Source organism: Coccidioides posadasii, chromosome 2, assembly GCF_018416015.2.
Source record: "Coccidioides posadasii str. Silveira chromosome 2, complete sequence".
In the NCBI taxonomy this organism is placed as follows: Eukaryota; Fungi; Ascomycota; class Eurotiomycetes; order Onygenales; family Onygenaceae; genus Coccidioides; species Coccidioides posadasii.
The window spans coordinates 5,615,252-5,630,720 of NC_089408.1; the positions used below are offsets into that span (position 1 = coordinate 5,615,252).

Below are 15,469 nucleotides of genomic sequence, written 5' to 3' on the forward strand. Positions count from 1 at the left end.
TCCCTTGTGTCGGGAGATGATTGGCCTAACCGGCGATGTTCGACGGCAGGGCCTTGTGGATGGCCACAAGCGGGCTTGAAGCAGCCAGGGAGAGAGCACGGAAGGTGGATCCGATTGCCGGGTCTAATTCTGTAACGAATGATGACACGCGTCGCTAGCCCCTGAGCTGTCGGAGGGTTGCCAAATTTATCTCGTCGAGTGTCAAGTCAACAGCTCCGCGATGCAACTTGTCCAAGTATCTCCCTTTTCGGAGGAAAGGATATGGTTCTTGAACCAGGTAAATTATGATTATTTTGTTAGGCCGCTCCTTGCGCTCATTCTTGAAACGCTGAAATTGCCATATCCTGGATATTGCGGATAAGATGCCGTGTTATCCAGAAACTTTGTCCTGTCTCGCCGCCGTGGTCGGAACTCTAACAGGCCCAGCCGAAAGGTTTTGATTTTCTTTTTTTTTTTTTTTATTCAAACTTCCTATCCTTTCACATCGCCATGTGCATTTTTAGAGAGCATGGATACTGTCTGAAGCATGGCATGGGATCCTTTATCCTGAAAAATGTAACCGACGTCACCGTATCATTATAGTTCCTCTGCCCCTAAGAGGCGAGATGATGAGGCGCTCTGGCGAGAATGCGGAAAAAAACAAAGGGTATCTCCAGACCCACGAGTCAGGTTTCCAGGGACTTTGTTGAGTTTAAACTTGTTTGAGCGCGTCGTGCTCCTAAAACAGTTGGACTGTGGAAATAGCCAACGGCATTGCTTCTCGCGCGAGCCATTATTGGCAGCGATCTTGGTGAGATGCCCGGCTTAAAAAATCCACGGAACATCACCGAAGCGACGTCAATCCTCTGCCCTGTGACTTCAGAAGAGCAGTATCCTCGTTAATATTAACCTCAACCGGCAGATCTTCAATGCGTCGGTTTTTTTTTTAAACAGGTCACATAATCAGCTCATGTCACGCAAGAGTCTTCTTTTTTGCCTCCCCCTGGAGGAAAGGAGGAGGAGGAACCGATAGAGTAGCCCTTCGGGCTTGATGAGGCGTTTATGGGAAGAATGACAAAAAAAAAAAAAAAAAAAAAGGAAAAAAAAAAAAGAGGAAAAAAAAGGAAAAGAAGAAAGAAAGTTAAAAAATGGCACAAAGTCTATGGAAAATGGCGGAATTCCTCCGTGGTAACTTCCCACGGCGCCAACCAACCGAGTACCAAAACCCAAGAAAATTGTACCGCGCCCTTTTTGCTTTCCCTTTTTCTTTCTCTCGGCTTTGCGTTTCTCGGGAGAAGCTTCATCGAACGGCCCTCGAATGTTATTCCACTCCACTTGAACCTTTTTCTGCTTCCAACTCACCCATTGTTTTTTAACGGTTCGCAACAGGGGCACTCCCCCATTGGGACAATTTCGCCGAAGTGGGACGCCGCTCTCCTTGTATCAACTCTGTTTTGGGGTTTTCCTTGGGTCGGGAGAGGTGGGAGGGCCGCTGCCAGAGGCGTCCTGTGGCTTCTTGCACCATTGTTCTTTTGTGTTTCGAATGTCTTTTTCTTTTTTGGTTCGCAATTTTCCCTACTCCAATCTTGTGTCTTTGAGGAGATCATTGGATTGGCGGGCGGGAGAATTGTGTATCAGATTGAGACGAAGCTGGTGGCTCTGGGTCGGATGGCGGCCTGTGACCACTCTTTTTAATTTAATTTTTTTTAATTTAATTTATTTTTATTTTTATTTTTTTTCTTTTCCCTCTTTCTTTCTGTCAGATACTCCAGAAGTAAGTCGTAAATCATCTCAATCAAACTGCCTGAAATGTAGGACATGCGCGGGAATATTTTTCCTTTTTTTTTTTTTTTTTCTTTTTTTTTTTCTCTTTTGTTTCTTGAATTTCAGACAGAGAAATATTGCCATGAAAGTCTCTTCATCATCTGAAAGGGGTGGGGGGAGTGTTTCCTCATTAACTGGGACTTTTGCACATGGCTCGATCGATTTTTGACCTCGGCCCTTTCGTGGGATCGGGCCGTTTGTTCGACAGGTTCGGCCGAGGGTGGTTCGACGCTAATTAGAACCCAGCGGCCGGATTACCCAACCCTGGTGCTCCTCTGTGGGTAACTGGTCACTTCAAGGCGAACTCAGGGCAACAAATGTTAATTATACGGAGTACCCCGTACATTGGTAAATGATGTCGAGGTTCGTTCCGTGTTGAGTTGGCTGGATTGGCTTCAATGTTTATTGTTCTGTAATTTCGTATACGAGGAGGTTACGCGTTACTATGAGGGATGGATGTTGTCTTTTCCCCTTCGCTCATCTCCGAGTTAAGACCCAAGATAATAATATGGTGAAAAGCGCGTGCGTGCGCGCACACGGGTGTTATAGCCATATTTTGTGCCCTGCAAGCTTGATCCTGCTAAAAGGCAAAAAGAGTTGCCTGCCCGGCAAGGACCGTGGCGAAAAGAGAGGTATCTGTTTGTCGTCATTCGCGTAGAAATCCATCCTCCGTTGCAATTCCCTTTTCTTGTTTTGATATTGGGAATTTTGAGGCTTTTGAAGCTTTGATGGTTTATATCTATATCCCTATATACCCTGGACCTGTTGTATGTACAGAACAGATTTTATCCTGGGATGAACTGCCCACATCTATTTTAAGCTTACATTTTAGGCCAGCTCCAGTGCAGAAGAGCTGTTGTGGGAATTCCTTTTGGGGCGTGGGGGCAGGAAGGGATAAAGGGGGGCCTGAAGGCTTTGCGCAACGAAATGGAGCCACAAGTGCTTGGCTGAAGACCTGGGGAAAAGGTATACCCCAAAAAAGAAAACAAACGAACGATGTAACTGGACATTGATCCGACGTTCTAAAGACAATTTAAGGGAGTGATAACAGCGGCTATCTGGGGGGGGGAAAAAAAAAAAAAAAAAAAAAAAAGAAGAAACAGGAGAGATAGGGTTACATTGCTCTTTGCTGATTGTCCTGTACATCATTCTTGTTGATGCCCGAGGGACAACTCTGTTCTCGTCCTCGCGGACCAATTGTACCTGTCGCTTTGACCTTACCGTTTTGTCACTCGTCCTTACTGCGCCGTCGATGTATCTTTGTGTTGTGTGGATGCCACTAAGGGCGAAGCCACGAGGAACTTAAAAAAAATATCTGCCGGGGATGGAATATGTCCCGGATACGAAATACGGGGTTGGCAAAGAGACGCAGAGTGGTCCTTTGGAGAGGAGTTTAGCTTACTAAATTAGGATAGGAAGAAGTGGCTCGTCATCACCTCTCTTTCCTTTCCTTCTTTTTCCTTTCTTTTTTTTTTTTTTTTTTTTTTTTTTTTTTTTTATGTGTGGGTGTGAGAGAGCGTCTTTTGCGGAGTTAATCCTCCGTCATTTAGTGCTGATAAACCCGCAACCCCATGGCGTTTTGGCTAGTGATATCCGTGACAACGGATCGAGGTGTTCGTAATCGAAACTGGGTTAGAGCTCCGAGAGTTTGTTTTCTTGCTCCCAACCACTACTCTGTTACTCCCCTTCTTCCCCCTCCCTCCTCAACCGGACTCGCAAGAGCGGGACTCAGCTGAACCCACCTGTGCTAAAGTGCAGCCCGTCGATCGTCCCAGGACGTTCCCACTCTGGCGTTGCTTAGGGGGATCTGTGCGCAGAAATCGACGACATCGTGGGCCCATGGTTTGTCCCTGTGTGCGGGCCAATGAAGGCCGCTGCAATTCCTCCCGATGTTCAATGCCGGAGGGGAGATACTCGCTGCCTGCCACTCCTAATTCTGGCTGTGGCAAGTGTATTTCTTGGTTAGCTTTCTTGCTGCAGACCACTAGCGATCATTTATTTTCTTTTTTTTCCTTCTTTTAAAGTTGGCATCGACCAAGCACGTACTAGTAACTCCTCCGTACCATTTGTGGTGCTGTTGGCGGCTGATGTGCATTTTCCGCCACCTGCTGCTTGTCAAGTGTCAGGTCGCCAAGGGGCGGGTTGTGCAGCGTTGGCGTCCCTCACTCGTCTCCCGAAAAGTGTTCATGTGATCTCCGGAACGCTCCCCCCGAAAAAACGTACCCATCACGTGACATTCAAGGTTGACAACCTGCAGCGGGTTGGATGTTTCAAAATCCCAGGGCGGCTGAACGTGGCAGCTCCCGCCCCTTGTCGGTTGTCTGAGAGAGACATTAATAGTTCCCGCCAGCGTTGCATGGGGATTTGTTCTATTTCATCGGAGCACAATCCGAACGTTAGATCTCTGCAATAAGAGAGGATTTTATGATGATGGAAGGGCCATGAAGGGGAACCGGGGGGAAGAAGGGAATAAGGGAAAAAACAGAGCAGGGGGAGTGTTGATTGACAAACGTTTTGATTGATTTGGAGCGGGATATCACATCCTAAACGGGAATGGTCCGAGTCTATTCTTACGCGTAAAGGAAGTTCCGAAAAATAAACCCCGATCGCTTGCTGGCTTTGTTGTCGAAGCAGCGTTCGCGACGAGTCCATGACCAACGGGGGAGGGTTGGCCTCTACTGATCCCGAGTGACTCTTTCGGGAATCGCTATTGCACTTGACATTGGCCGGATTGCTGCCAGTGCGCTGTCTGTGCTTCCCCTTTTGCCCAGGAGATAGCCAAATATTCTCAGCCAGAAACGAAAAACGACCAAGGAAGATTGACTTCGATCAGCGTGGTTTGATCTGATGCTACGAAGGCACTATTCGAAACCTTACCCATGGGCGTGGGAGTTCAACAAGGGGCGGGGACCAGATCCGGCGAACAAGTCTCTCTCTCACACACACACACACACACACACACACACAACGATGAGAGTAGCATATTCTGAAATAGCGAAGAACGGTAGCTCGCCCTAGCAGACGCCGAGATTCGGCCAGGAACTGATATGATCTTGAATGATCTCGGAGAGAAAACAGAGCAAAACCGGGCAGAGGGATTGTCCACCCCGGCAAGGGTCGACAAGTCATCGTAGTATCATCCATCCATGAGCATTTTCGTCGTCGCCCCGGAATCCCAGTTATACATGCTCCGTACATAAAAGCATAAAAGAAACATGCTGATTGCATTAGGTCACAAAACAGCAATACATAGATCCTTATCAAAACAAAAGTTATTGTGGATGTATTCCGCAGCAGGCTTGCGATAACCGAGCTTCATGCTGGAAGAATTGCTCCAGTTGTTTTTTTAACCTTCGCAGCTAAGGAGTTCCCGGGTTGGCTGGATACGGGTCCCCGACAAGAGAAACTCTTTTTTTCCTTTTGGGCATGTTCAGGGATCTGGTCGAGAAAGGATGCCAGTCGACGTCCAGCAGGATGTACTTTTTTTTTTTTTTTTTTTTTTTTTTTTTTTTTTTTTTTTAATTTCTTAATTGATTGATTCACTTGAAAGGCTTATTTTTAATTTTTACCATTTATATTTATTTCTCGTTCGTCATTTCGTACTCTTGTCGATACACGGAAGGGTACAGGGTGTAGGGAGTACTCTGTGATACTTTTTTTGAGGGGGGAGGGATGTACCTTGCCCGCCAAATTAGTGTCTGAGAGTACATTGCTTATAGCCACGACCCGCCTGCCCGAAGTGACTGTTCGGTTTTGGGTGTTTTGCCTCCTGCAGGGAAAAGAGACTTCGGTGTTGCCGGGCGACGATTGGCCAGCACACCCCTGCCAGCCTTCCCTGCTCCGGACGGTGATTAGACTGGTCTTCCTGCCTGGCCCTGCCATTATTTCCAATTGCATTCTCCCTCAGGTCTTGTCTGCTTCGCTCTAATTGCGCCGGTGTGCTCTGTGTGTGTGTGTGTGTGTGTGTGTGTCTGTGTGTGTGCGCGTGTCTTCTGTCGTCAATTCCCCTGGCCCCTCTCTCTCTCCCTCTTTCTCCCCCCCTCTCTCTCATATTTTTCTTTTCTGTTCTCTCTTTTCTCTCTTTTATCTCCTCTCCCTGTCTGTTCCATAAGTGAATAGTTAGCTGTCTCGGCGTGCGTGCGTGCGCGCGTGTGTGTGAGTGTGTGTGTTGTGTGCGACCTGCAATTGAAGGTACTTGCATCACCTCTTTTTTTCCTTTCCATTCCTTCCCCCCCCTTCTGCCTCATCTCTTATTTTTATTTTATTTTTTTTTTTCTCCGAAGAGATAACAGGTGAGCCCACTTTTATTTTTATTCTATTTTTTTTTTTCTTTTCCCGTAAACCTTTCGATCCCTTCCACCCCCGCCCTCTCTTCCCCCCGTTCCTTGACAATTGTTTCGGCATCGTTACCTATCCCTCGTATTTCTTGCTTCTGAAAGGCTCCTCTCCGGCGGTGTTTCCTTTTTATTTCACCTATCATCGCCCACTCCTGCCCTCGTCCCCGTCAATCATATTATCACCGCCCGGTGCTCCGCTTTCTTTGTGTATGCCCTGCTCCTCTTTTTCCCAAGATTCCTGCGTGCTTGCGGCCCCATCTTCCCACCCTGCTTGCTCGTCCTTCCCACCCCTCCCCTCCTCCACCCCATCGTCACCGTCCTCGTTCCCGCCTGGTCTGTTGATCCCGCAAGTCTTGTCGGCAAGCCACCTTTCAACGGTTTCGACCTTGTGGCGGCTATCGGGTAAATTCCACTATCCCGTCTCCGTCTGTTTCTCCCTGCATATCTGCTTCTTCGGGAGGCCTGTCGTCGGGTTCGATTCTTCAGGTAATTTTATCCTTTACTCTACTTTGCGTTTCTTTTTCCATTTTTTTTTTTTTGCACCTTTTTTTTTTTCCCACTCGCCACGCGAAGACGGCAAAACAAAAAAAAAAAAGAAAAAAGAAAAAAGGAAAAGAAAGGGAGAGTTAGAACACGTACCTTGGATTGTCTATCTTTCTGAACCCCGAACACCCAACCATATTGCCCCCTTTGCCCATTCCGTGATCCGCCACAGTGGCCTGCTATTTAACTACTACCGTTGTTCTGCTCCCCCCATCTCGCACTCCTTTTTCGCTTTGTTTTCGAAAGTTGGGTGGTTTAGGCGAGGAAAAGACCCACCACGCGACCTGTGGATATTTCCAGAGCTCCGGATCCCCTTCCCACACACCTCCAGCGCGCTCACACCCAACCCACCCTCTCTCTCTGCCTCTCTCTGCCTCTCTCGCGCTCTTTTTGCCCCCTCCCTTCGACCCTCACCTCAAACCACGGAGCCGGAAGACGGAAGGGAAAAAAGGAGAAAAAAAGGCAAAAGCGGGTTCCCACTCATCCCGCCCAAAAAAAGCCAAAAAAAAAAAAAATTAAAAAAAAATAAATACATTGTCCGTTTTTTTTTTTTTTTTTTTACCCTGACGAAGCCCTCCTAAGTCCACTCTCTTGTTCCTGGCCGTTCCTGAACCCTCTACCCCTCTCCAGCCCCTCTTGGCTGCTCCATCGTTTTCACCTTTTTTTTTTTTTTGGTAAATTTTTCTTCGTTTGCTTATTTTTTCCCTCTCTCACCCTTATTGTACTCCGCCCTGATCCTGCCGGCGTCTCTGAAAAAAGAAAGCTCATCGCGTCATTCGCTGTGGAGTTTGGGTACGGTACCACGGAGCGCCACTCTCCTTTCTCTTATCATCTCTGCTCCTCTCCCTCTCCCTCTCCCACTCTCTCTCTCGCCTCTGCCTCAATTGTGCCAATCCCCGCCTTCGCTCTCTCTCGTCTCCTCCACATCTGTTCCTTCCGGGGTGGATCTCGTCGTCAGTCTAACACCAGTGCTCCGGCTCTTATCTCTAGCAGGTCCAAGCAACGCCCTAGCAACCCGGTAGCAAAGTCAAGCAACCAACCAACCTTGCCTTGCTCGACTCCACGAAACTGCTTCTCGCCTTGTCGTGTCTCATTCGCTAAGGCACACCGGGATTCCCCAGTCGCAAACCTTACTTTCGTCGTTTCAGGTGCGTACATCTTCCCAGCAATTGGTACAATCGTGTCTTTTTTTTTTTTTTTTTTTTTTTTTTTTGTTCTCGATCGCGCAGTGCAAGACGAAAATAACCTACCCCGCGTCGGAGGTCGATGAGCTAACCCCAGCCTTCTTTCTAGGTCCATCAACCCCGCCCCGACGGTTGATTCCTGTCACTACAGACACTAAGTGGGACTTGCAGAGCTTGGGCGATCAATGGTTTGGACGTTCCAACTGAGCAACGGTTCGATACTTTTCATTCTTTCCTCTCTCGCCTGTCATGGATCCCAATCTTCGACCTCAAGTCTCGAGACCTCCCTCCGCTAGCATCCCCCCTCAAGGTCCGCCGCCCCCTCCGCCATTGTCGAATCTCCACCAATATCAGATGCATTCGCCGTACGCGATGGCGCAACCGCATACGTTGCCGCCATTGCAACACCATCAGAATCCGTCGCCAATTCAGCATACGTATCTCCAGCCTTTCCGGAATGATATGCCTAGATACCCGACAACCTCCGGCACCGATGTTTATGCGGTATCGTCGGCGCCGTTGACTACGCATGCGCCCGTCAACAGTTTGCCACCGTCAACTTTTCTTGGCCACCAACATCCACAGCAATTCCAGCCACATCATATGCTCCCACCCACGACAGCCACCCAAGCATACCCGCAACCAATCGCGCCAGCGCCACCGCGTGACAGAAGATCAGAGTATGGCGCTGTGCCGTTGGCCCCGTTTACAAACGGGGAGAACAAGCAACCCGTATGGGCTGGCGCAGAAGGACTGCCACCCACCTCTGGCCCCTACATGCCAAAAGATCCTCCGAGGACACAAGTGGTAGGAACCCAGGGCCGGAGAGGTATTCTTCCGAGTGTACCGGGTCGCGCTGCGGTTACAAACGGTGTGAATGGCACCAAGGGAACAACCATCCCTGCCAAGGATGCAGACGGGAAGTTTCCCTGTCCGCACTGCAATAAGACTTACTTGCATGCGAAGCACCTTAAGCGGCATCTCTTACGCCGTAAGTGCTCGCCCTTTTTTTTTTTTTTCCCGGTCATTTAATTTATTATTTCAACCCTTTCTTTGCTATTCCTGGGATTCGCTGGGTCTGACGATCTTTTTCTTTCTTCAATTGCGTTTGTAATAGACACCGGTGATCGCCCTTATATGTGCGTGCTTTGCAAGGATACGTTTTCTCGCAGCGATATTTTAAAACGCCACTTCCAGAAATGCTCCCTGCGACGAGGGAACCCAACCGGAGTTAGCCATTTGTCGCATCCACATGCGCACCTGAAAAGAGCTCAAGCAGCGGGCGTTGTTCCAAAGCTCGTCCAGGGTGATGTTAGTAGTTCCTTTTCGACTCCTAATGGTATTGTCGGTACTACGTTTGGGGAAGGGGCCGTGAATGGGGTTGCAGTGGCTCCCGCACAGCAACCCAGGTTCGCGGATCATCACCATCTTGGCTATCCGATGCCCTCGGCCAATGGATTGAACCGCGGTCCAGCTGATCCGGCGTTCAATCCTAACCAGGCGCATCCGAGAGCACCCTGGATGGCTGAACCCAAACATAATCATTTGGTGATGCAGCCGGGCACTGACACAGCTGGCCAGTTGAACCACGTCGGTCTTCCACCGATCGACTCTACAAAACCGCCTACTACTGCTGCTGCTACTACTCTGCCTGACAACAGCAAACGACATGTTGTTCCAGCGGCACATAACGCTAATGGTAATAATAATCACGGCAGCAATACCGGCGACATCGATTGGTCGACCATGCTGCAGCCGGGTGCGCACGAGAACTATATGAACCCCGTATTCCCCTCCACGATGGCTCCCGTGAGCGATGCTATGCGAGCACAGATGGATAACGATCGAAAGTTTTACCCTACGGCGACGAGCGGACATCAGGAAAATAGTGGCCTGAATGGGCTCTATTTGGCTTCTACGACTCTAAGCGGCGATGGTACGTCAGGTTCCCCCCCACCCCACTCGAAGGTTTAACAAAATCTCAAGAGACATAGTTTCGCTGCAAAAAGGCAAATGTGAATCGTCTCGTTGACGTTCTTGGTTTTTCACTGTATAGGAACCGTTCAAGCGGCGCGGCAATGAATAGCAGCTCGAGGAATCTCTGACGGCCGGTTTATATGAATTTTTTTTTAATATAAAACAAAAAATTCGAACGTTTTGTGCGGATTTATCAGGAGCCATATGTTTCTCGCTTGTGGCCTGTTAGATGCGTGTGTGCGATTCTCAAAAGTTTTCGGTTATGCGTGTTGTATTGGAGTTTTGCCTACCGTTCTGGGTGAGCGTTCTCGGATCCGCTCGTCGGAAGGTCTTTTCTTCGATACAGTAATGCCTACTGAAGAAAGAATCGTGGGGGAATTCAGGAAAATGTTTCGAGTCAATTGGCCCAAGGGCCTCGACAGTTCTACGGTGTGCGATCCTGATCCGTTCGATACTTAGCGGCGCGAAAGCCAAAATCAGAGCAAGCCCCTTTCTCGGCAGCACCGTGGCGGTTTTATCACAATTCCAGCCGCGGCCTAACGGCGACTGGGCCCCATCCTATCACGCTACGAAATATGCTCCAATTGATTTGGTGATCTGTACCCAAGTTCTGTCTGAAATGTTTTCCTTGTCGTTTCTATTTCACCGCCCGCATCTTCAAATCCTTGTTGCAAAACGGCTTAAAATCTTTCCCACTTTTTATCCCGGTCGAACGTGCGCAGGGCGCGAGTCGACTGCATATCTCCCAAAGGCAAAATTCGGACACCAGCATTTTTATAGACTCGGGGCATATTTCATGTGTTGGGTGCATGTCGTTCAAAACTTTTCTCATCGTTTCTTTGTGGCTTTTCTCTCGTATACATACATTTATCTACCGGGAGGGTGGTTTTTGTTTTTTTTCTATCTACTGGGTTTCTCAGGCACTCGTTCTTCGCCTTTGCAATAGAGTTTTGTTTCGCTGATTTTATTTTATATTTCTGTTTTTTTTGTTTCGTCCCCTTGCGAATGGCAAAAGAAAAGCTGTTTCCACAGTCTTATTTTCTGCTCTCGCTTCTCGTTTTTCATTGCTGAGGGACTATTAAGTGTCTTTTTATATTCCGGTCCTCAGATACCATTTTATGGCAGATTACCAAGTTTTTATGTCTTGTCACGGCCGTCTTAAAAAACCAGCATATGATATTTTTTTATAAGTATTATTACTATTTTTATCCTGTGTCCCTTTTTTTTTTTTGTAGTTTCTTTTTTTAATTTTATTTTATTTTATTTTATTTTTTGCTTCTAGCATATTTTAACCTCTGGGTTTGTCTCTGTTTCTCTTTTTACCATATATTGGTGGCAAGGCCTTGCGGAATATCCTAGAATTTTTGCATGCTCCTTCCCTCTTATACTCTCCCCTTCGTCTCCTACACACGTTGAGATGTGAAGTTACATGCGCGTATGTGTGAGAGATGTTGGATGAGAGAGAGAAGGAAAAGACAGAAGCAAGAAAAGAAGAAAAGAAATTGAAAGGAAATGTATCCATCTTTTACTTTCCTGTGTTAAACCAAACCTCCCATTCTCCCCTCCAATTTTTTTTTGTTGGAAAATACGAAAGCAGTTTCTTTTTAGCTCCCATTGCTGGGCATTTCCTGCATCCTGAATTTCTGGATACGCCGGCCGTCTCTGCTCAAGGAGTTCGGGGCGGGGGGTTTGGTTTTGAAGGAAGCAGACAGGCGTGGATGGGGGTGCTGCGGGGACAAAGATGAGAGGGAGGGAGGAAGGGGTTGTTTTATGTTGTGTTTTGATGTATATGATTCTTGATTGTCCCTTTGCTCCTTTTTTTTTTTTTTTTTGTAATGCCACTTCACTCGAGGGCGGGATAAACAATTGCTGCTTGCTTGCTTGATTCTATTCTATGCTTTATTATAGCTTGTCTGCGTTGGGCGTGAAATCTTTGGTGAAACCTTTTTTTTTTTTTCTTTTTTTTTCGTATGAGTACCCCCTTATCAAAAGACAAATTTCTTACTACTGTTTTAACAACTATATATATATATATATATATTTTCAAAAGTACCAAATTGATAAGAAAGATTGTTCTTCATCTTCTGTCTCTCGTACACTTTCGATCTCTGGAATTTGATATATGTCACATGATCACATTTCCTGCCAAGAACGCCATTGCCCAATCAGGTCTTTCGGAAACGAATTGATCTTCGCCAGGTTGAAATCCGCGAGAGAGAGAGAGATTCCGCTTTTCCCAACTTGCGTTTCGTCGAAGCAGAACGGGATCGAGCGTCGTGTTAGAATACCCATAAGAAATAATGGTAAGTTGATTGCTTTCTTGTTCCCCCCCGTCTTTCTTTCGATTCTCTCTCTCCAAGTCTGCTGTTGGTATTGGGAAGGGGTTTTGTGTCGGATGGTTTTTTTGGGGGAAAAGATACCCGCGGTTTTGCGGAAAGATTTGGGGGACTCAATTCGGAGTTTTCTCGTCCTTACTCTTTTTTTTTTCTTTTTTTTCGGCTTTAAGGAAAATTATGGGGCTATACTTATGATGTGTTTCTGGCGTCGTAGGCATCTCCGAGAGCGACCAGAAATCCAGCCTTCGGCACCTATCGATCGCCGTATGCGCCGAGGTGAGTTCGATCTTTCGTTCTTCTCGTTGCTCTTTTTGTGACCTTGCTTGGCGTGGCGTTGCGGGGTATTGTCCGGGGTGGTGTGATTGGATTTGTTCTGCGGCAATTGGGGGAGGGCGTTAGATCAACCTGAGCAGATGCGAAGAGTGTGTGGACGGGTATATTGAGCTTGGGCACCGGAAGAGGACAAAATACGTTGGCTTTCGAATCGATGTGGCCTGTGTGGAGGACTTACATCGGCTATTTCCTTCTTCCCCCCCCCCCCCCCCCCCCCCCCCCCCCCCAAAAAAAAAAAATCCCCGGAATAGACTGCCTTGCGCCGATATGACCGTGTGGCTACGAGAATGAAGAGAGCAACCCGGGGCTAACGGCTTAATCTGCCATATCTAGATACTCTATCCCCCTTCACTTCAAGGGTTTCACCCTAGCCCACGCCACAAAGTTGTAAGTTCTTACTCCCATCGGAACGTTGTCGCGTCCCCCTACATACCCCAGCATCTCGTCGGCATTGCGATAGCATCTCTATGCTAACCGTTCCGCGCGTGTCCGATACAGCGGCTCAATTGCCTCCGGATTCGGTGTTGCAGCGGGTATCTTCGCGGTGTTCTTCCTCGGTGACGTCCCTCGTGTCCGGGAGGATATCTTGATGAACATTCCCGTCATCGGAAGCTACTGGGAGAGACATATTGCTCCAGAGGATAACGTGAGTGACTTATCCCCCTTCCCGTATCCGAATGTGATGGTTTCTGGAGTTTCCGATAACTGCTATTGAGCGGACGAAGATTTGCTGATTGCTCTTTGATGTTATGTAGCCCTTCTAAACTCGCCACACGTTTTGTAATTTCGGCTACAGGCGAAATTTGCCAACTGACCCTGCGCTTTGGACGGGGGGGGGCGGTGGATTGGGCGGACATAATGCTGCGCATGAGCGGGGTCTCTGTACGCTTTGTAGAGGAGCTAGATGGCGAAGATTACACCCCCTTTTTTTGTATAGAATAGAGAATTTATGACATTCCCTGTTAGTCTTGAAGTCTGGCGGTTGCAAGTTTTGTACGCCAACATCGGCTGCATTTTGCGTATAATGAGATATGCCATTTTAATTTTTATAGCTCGAAGAGCCTTAACAAAAGTTTCTCAGTTGCGCGCTACCACAGGACATAAAAGGCACTTTCACGGCTGCTAGAAAGTGTGTTTGTAGCGTCGCGCCAACGTTTAAATGTTTCGATAACGGCCATGGCAAACCAACTTATCAGGCCGAAATGCATTTAACCTTTCTTCGGAGCTCAACAACCACCACGATCCTAAGGGATGAAATGATGAAATAGGAACTTATTTTGTGAGCGAGTCCCAGCTATTCTATCAATCAGGCTAACAAGTCAAGTAGATCATCTAGCTATCCGCCAATCGAGATTACCCACATACAGGAGAGAGTGAGAGTACCTCAAGAGTAAAAAACACTGAGAGCCTTACCTCCGCAACGAAGATTATTCCTGGATCTCATTTCCAGAGATGGCAGCATCGTCAGCCTCGACGAGTGCCATCCAGCAGCGAGTCTGGCAGGGCCGGATTCCGCTGCAAATAGTTCTGTCGCCGTCGGAGTGCAGGATATATGATCAATCCGATCCATACATTGTACGATAATACAGCTGTCGTATTTATTTACTACATTCCGGCGAGGATTATATATACTCTTCCCCCCCCCGCTTATTATATTTGTTCTTCACGGTGCAAATACTAATATTTCCGCGCAGATATCCATTCCTCGACTCTCATATCTTCCTTTTATTCTACCCAGGCTATTTTCGTTTTTCTCGTCCTCTCTCATCGACCCCGACGTTCAGGCCCATGACGGCTGGTTTTCCTTTGAGGGTGTTCCGCTTAAATGGCATTATCCAGTTGGTCTGCTGTATGATCTTTACGCTGGGGCAGAGCCTATTACATCCAAGTCCTTATCGTCACCTGGCAGTGAGCGTGAGCACTATGTTCGGGGCGGCACGCGTGAAAACATATCAGAGAGCGGAGCAGAAGGGGAAAAGGACGACGACCACGGCCACGACCACGAATTCAAGCGTGACGCCCTGCCGTGGAGGCTGATGGTCCATTTCCACGACTGGCCGGAGCAAGATCTCATCCGGCTTGATCCAGAGGGCAAAATTCTACACGATGCCTTTATAAATAGCGTCAAGGAGGCTGATTGTCTACGGAACGGGACTGCGAAGCGCATCATGGCCCTCTCTAAAGAAGACTCATCAGGATTATGGAAAAGTGTCGAAGAGCGTACGTAAACCCTCTCCCTCTCCCACCCTACAAGCTCCCTGTATATTCCCCCACTCATCTCCCTCGAAAAAAGGATCTTACCAACCTATCAACAACTACTCACCCATTCCGATTTGCCCAAAAAAAGAAAAAAAAAAAAGGAAGACTAACCAAAACATATCCTTATCTCTCCAGACAACCTCCCCGCCTACCACCGCATCCACAACACCCTCCTCCTCCCCACCCCTCCCACACCCTTCCGCAACATCCCCATCCGTATCTTCCTCCCCGCTCCACCAGACTCCCCATCCCCTTCTCTGAAAGTCATCCAGTCCCCGATCCCACCGCTCATACAGCCCACCGCATCCCCGTCATCCAGTATCAGCAGCGCCTCCAGACAGATGCAGCCGCAGGTCCAGACGATCGGCACCGCGTTGAACTCTTTGCTTCCGAGCTTGTTTCCGAGTAAGCGAACGCCAATGCTGGCGAAGCCGGTCCTGCATGGGGCTGTAGTGCCGATGAGTGCGCCGGTGGAGGAGGTGGTGAAGTGTGCAGGGTATGCGGATGGGTGGCTTGGGGTGGTTGTTTCAATGGTAGGATAGGGAGTTTGCAGGTGTTTTAATGGGTTGAAAACTAGATAGTCATGATAAGATAGATTGCTCGGCGTGTTTACTAGGCTCAATCCCTTTGATAACAAACTGGATGCTTAAGAACAAATGCATGGCTTGAACTTCTTTCTAGGGCTGCATAGAAACTA

At 48.0% G+C, this 15,469-nt stretch overlaps 4 protein-coding genes across 4 annotated transcripts; all 4 read left to right on the forward strand.

Moving 5' to 3' along the window:
* Nucleotides 1–985: 985 nt before the first annotated feature.
* Nucleotides 986–1,957, forward strand: D8B26_004261 (uncharacterized protein). The gene has a single exon (XM_066124432.1). The coding sequence runs from the start codon at nucleotides 1,042–1,044 to the stop codon at nucleotides 1,672–1,674; it is 633 nt and encodes a 210-aa protein (XP_065980513.1). The 5' UTR covers nucleotides 986–1,041; the 3' UTR covers nucleotides 1,675–1,957.
* Nucleotides 1,958–8,116: 6,159 nt separating this feature from the next.
* Nucleotides 8,117–9,949, forward strand: D8B26_004262 (uncharacterized protein; the record flags this gene model as incomplete). The annotated part of the gene is made up of 4 exons (XM_003065073.2): nucleotides 8,117–8,858; nucleotides 8,985–9,178; nucleotides 9,449–9,803; nucleotides 9,924–9,949. 4 exons carry the CDS (start codon nucleotides 8,117–8,119, stop codon nucleotides 9,947–9,949), a joined length of 1,317 nt encoding a protein of 438 aa, XP_003065119.2.
* A 2,195-nt stretch (nucleotides 9,950–12,144) lies between these two features.
* D8B26_004263 (uncharacterized protein) lies at nucleotides 12,145–13,277 on the forward strand (the record flags this gene model as incomplete). Its single annotated transcript, XM_066124433.1, has 5 exons — nucleotides 12,145–12,147; nucleotides 12,395–12,456; nucleotides 12,847–12,900; nucleotides 13,012–13,159; nucleotides 13,269–13,277. 5 exons carry the CDS (start codon nucleotides 12,145–12,147, stop codon nucleotides 13,275–13,277), a joined length of 276 nt encoding a protein of 91 aa, XP_065980514.1.
* A 498-nt stretch (nucleotides 13,278–13,775) lies between these two features.
* On the forward strand, nucleotides 13,776–15,437 carry ATG5 (autophagy protein 5). Its single transcript, XM_003065074.2, has 4 exons — nucleotides 13,776–13,792; nucleotides 13,841–14,088; nucleotides 14,208–14,733; nucleotides 14,908–15,437. Exons 2-4 carry the CDS (start codon nucleotides 13,966–13,968, stop codon nucleotides 15,312–15,314), a joined length of 1,056 nt encoding a protein of 351 aa, XP_003065120.1. The 5' UTR covers nucleotides 13,776–13,792; nucleotides 13,841–13,965; the 3' UTR covers nucleotides 15,315–15,437.
* The last annotated feature ends 32 nt before the right edge of the window (nucleotides 15,438–15,469 follow it).

What these genes read in the sequence shown, in the direction of transcription:
- ATG5 (XM_003065074.2), top strand. Translation starts at nt 13,966, where the DNA reads ATGGCAGCATCGTCAGCCTCGACGAGTGCCATCCAGCAGCGAGTCTGG. An exon ending in ATCAATCCGATCCATACATT is followed by an intron (nt 14,089 to 14,207) that starts GTACGATAATAC and finishes ATTTCCGCGCAG; the next exon opens with ATATCCATTCCTCGACTCTC. An exon ending in ATGGAAAAGTGTCGAAGAGC is followed by an intron (nt 14,734 to 14,907) that starts GTACGTAAACCC and finishes TTATCTCTCCAG; the next exon opens with ACAACCTCCCCGCCTACCAC.
- D8B26_004261 (XM_066124432.1), top strand. Translation starts at nt 1,042, where the DNA reads ATGGGAAGAATGACAAAAAAAAAAAAAAAAAAAAAGGAAAAAAAAAAA.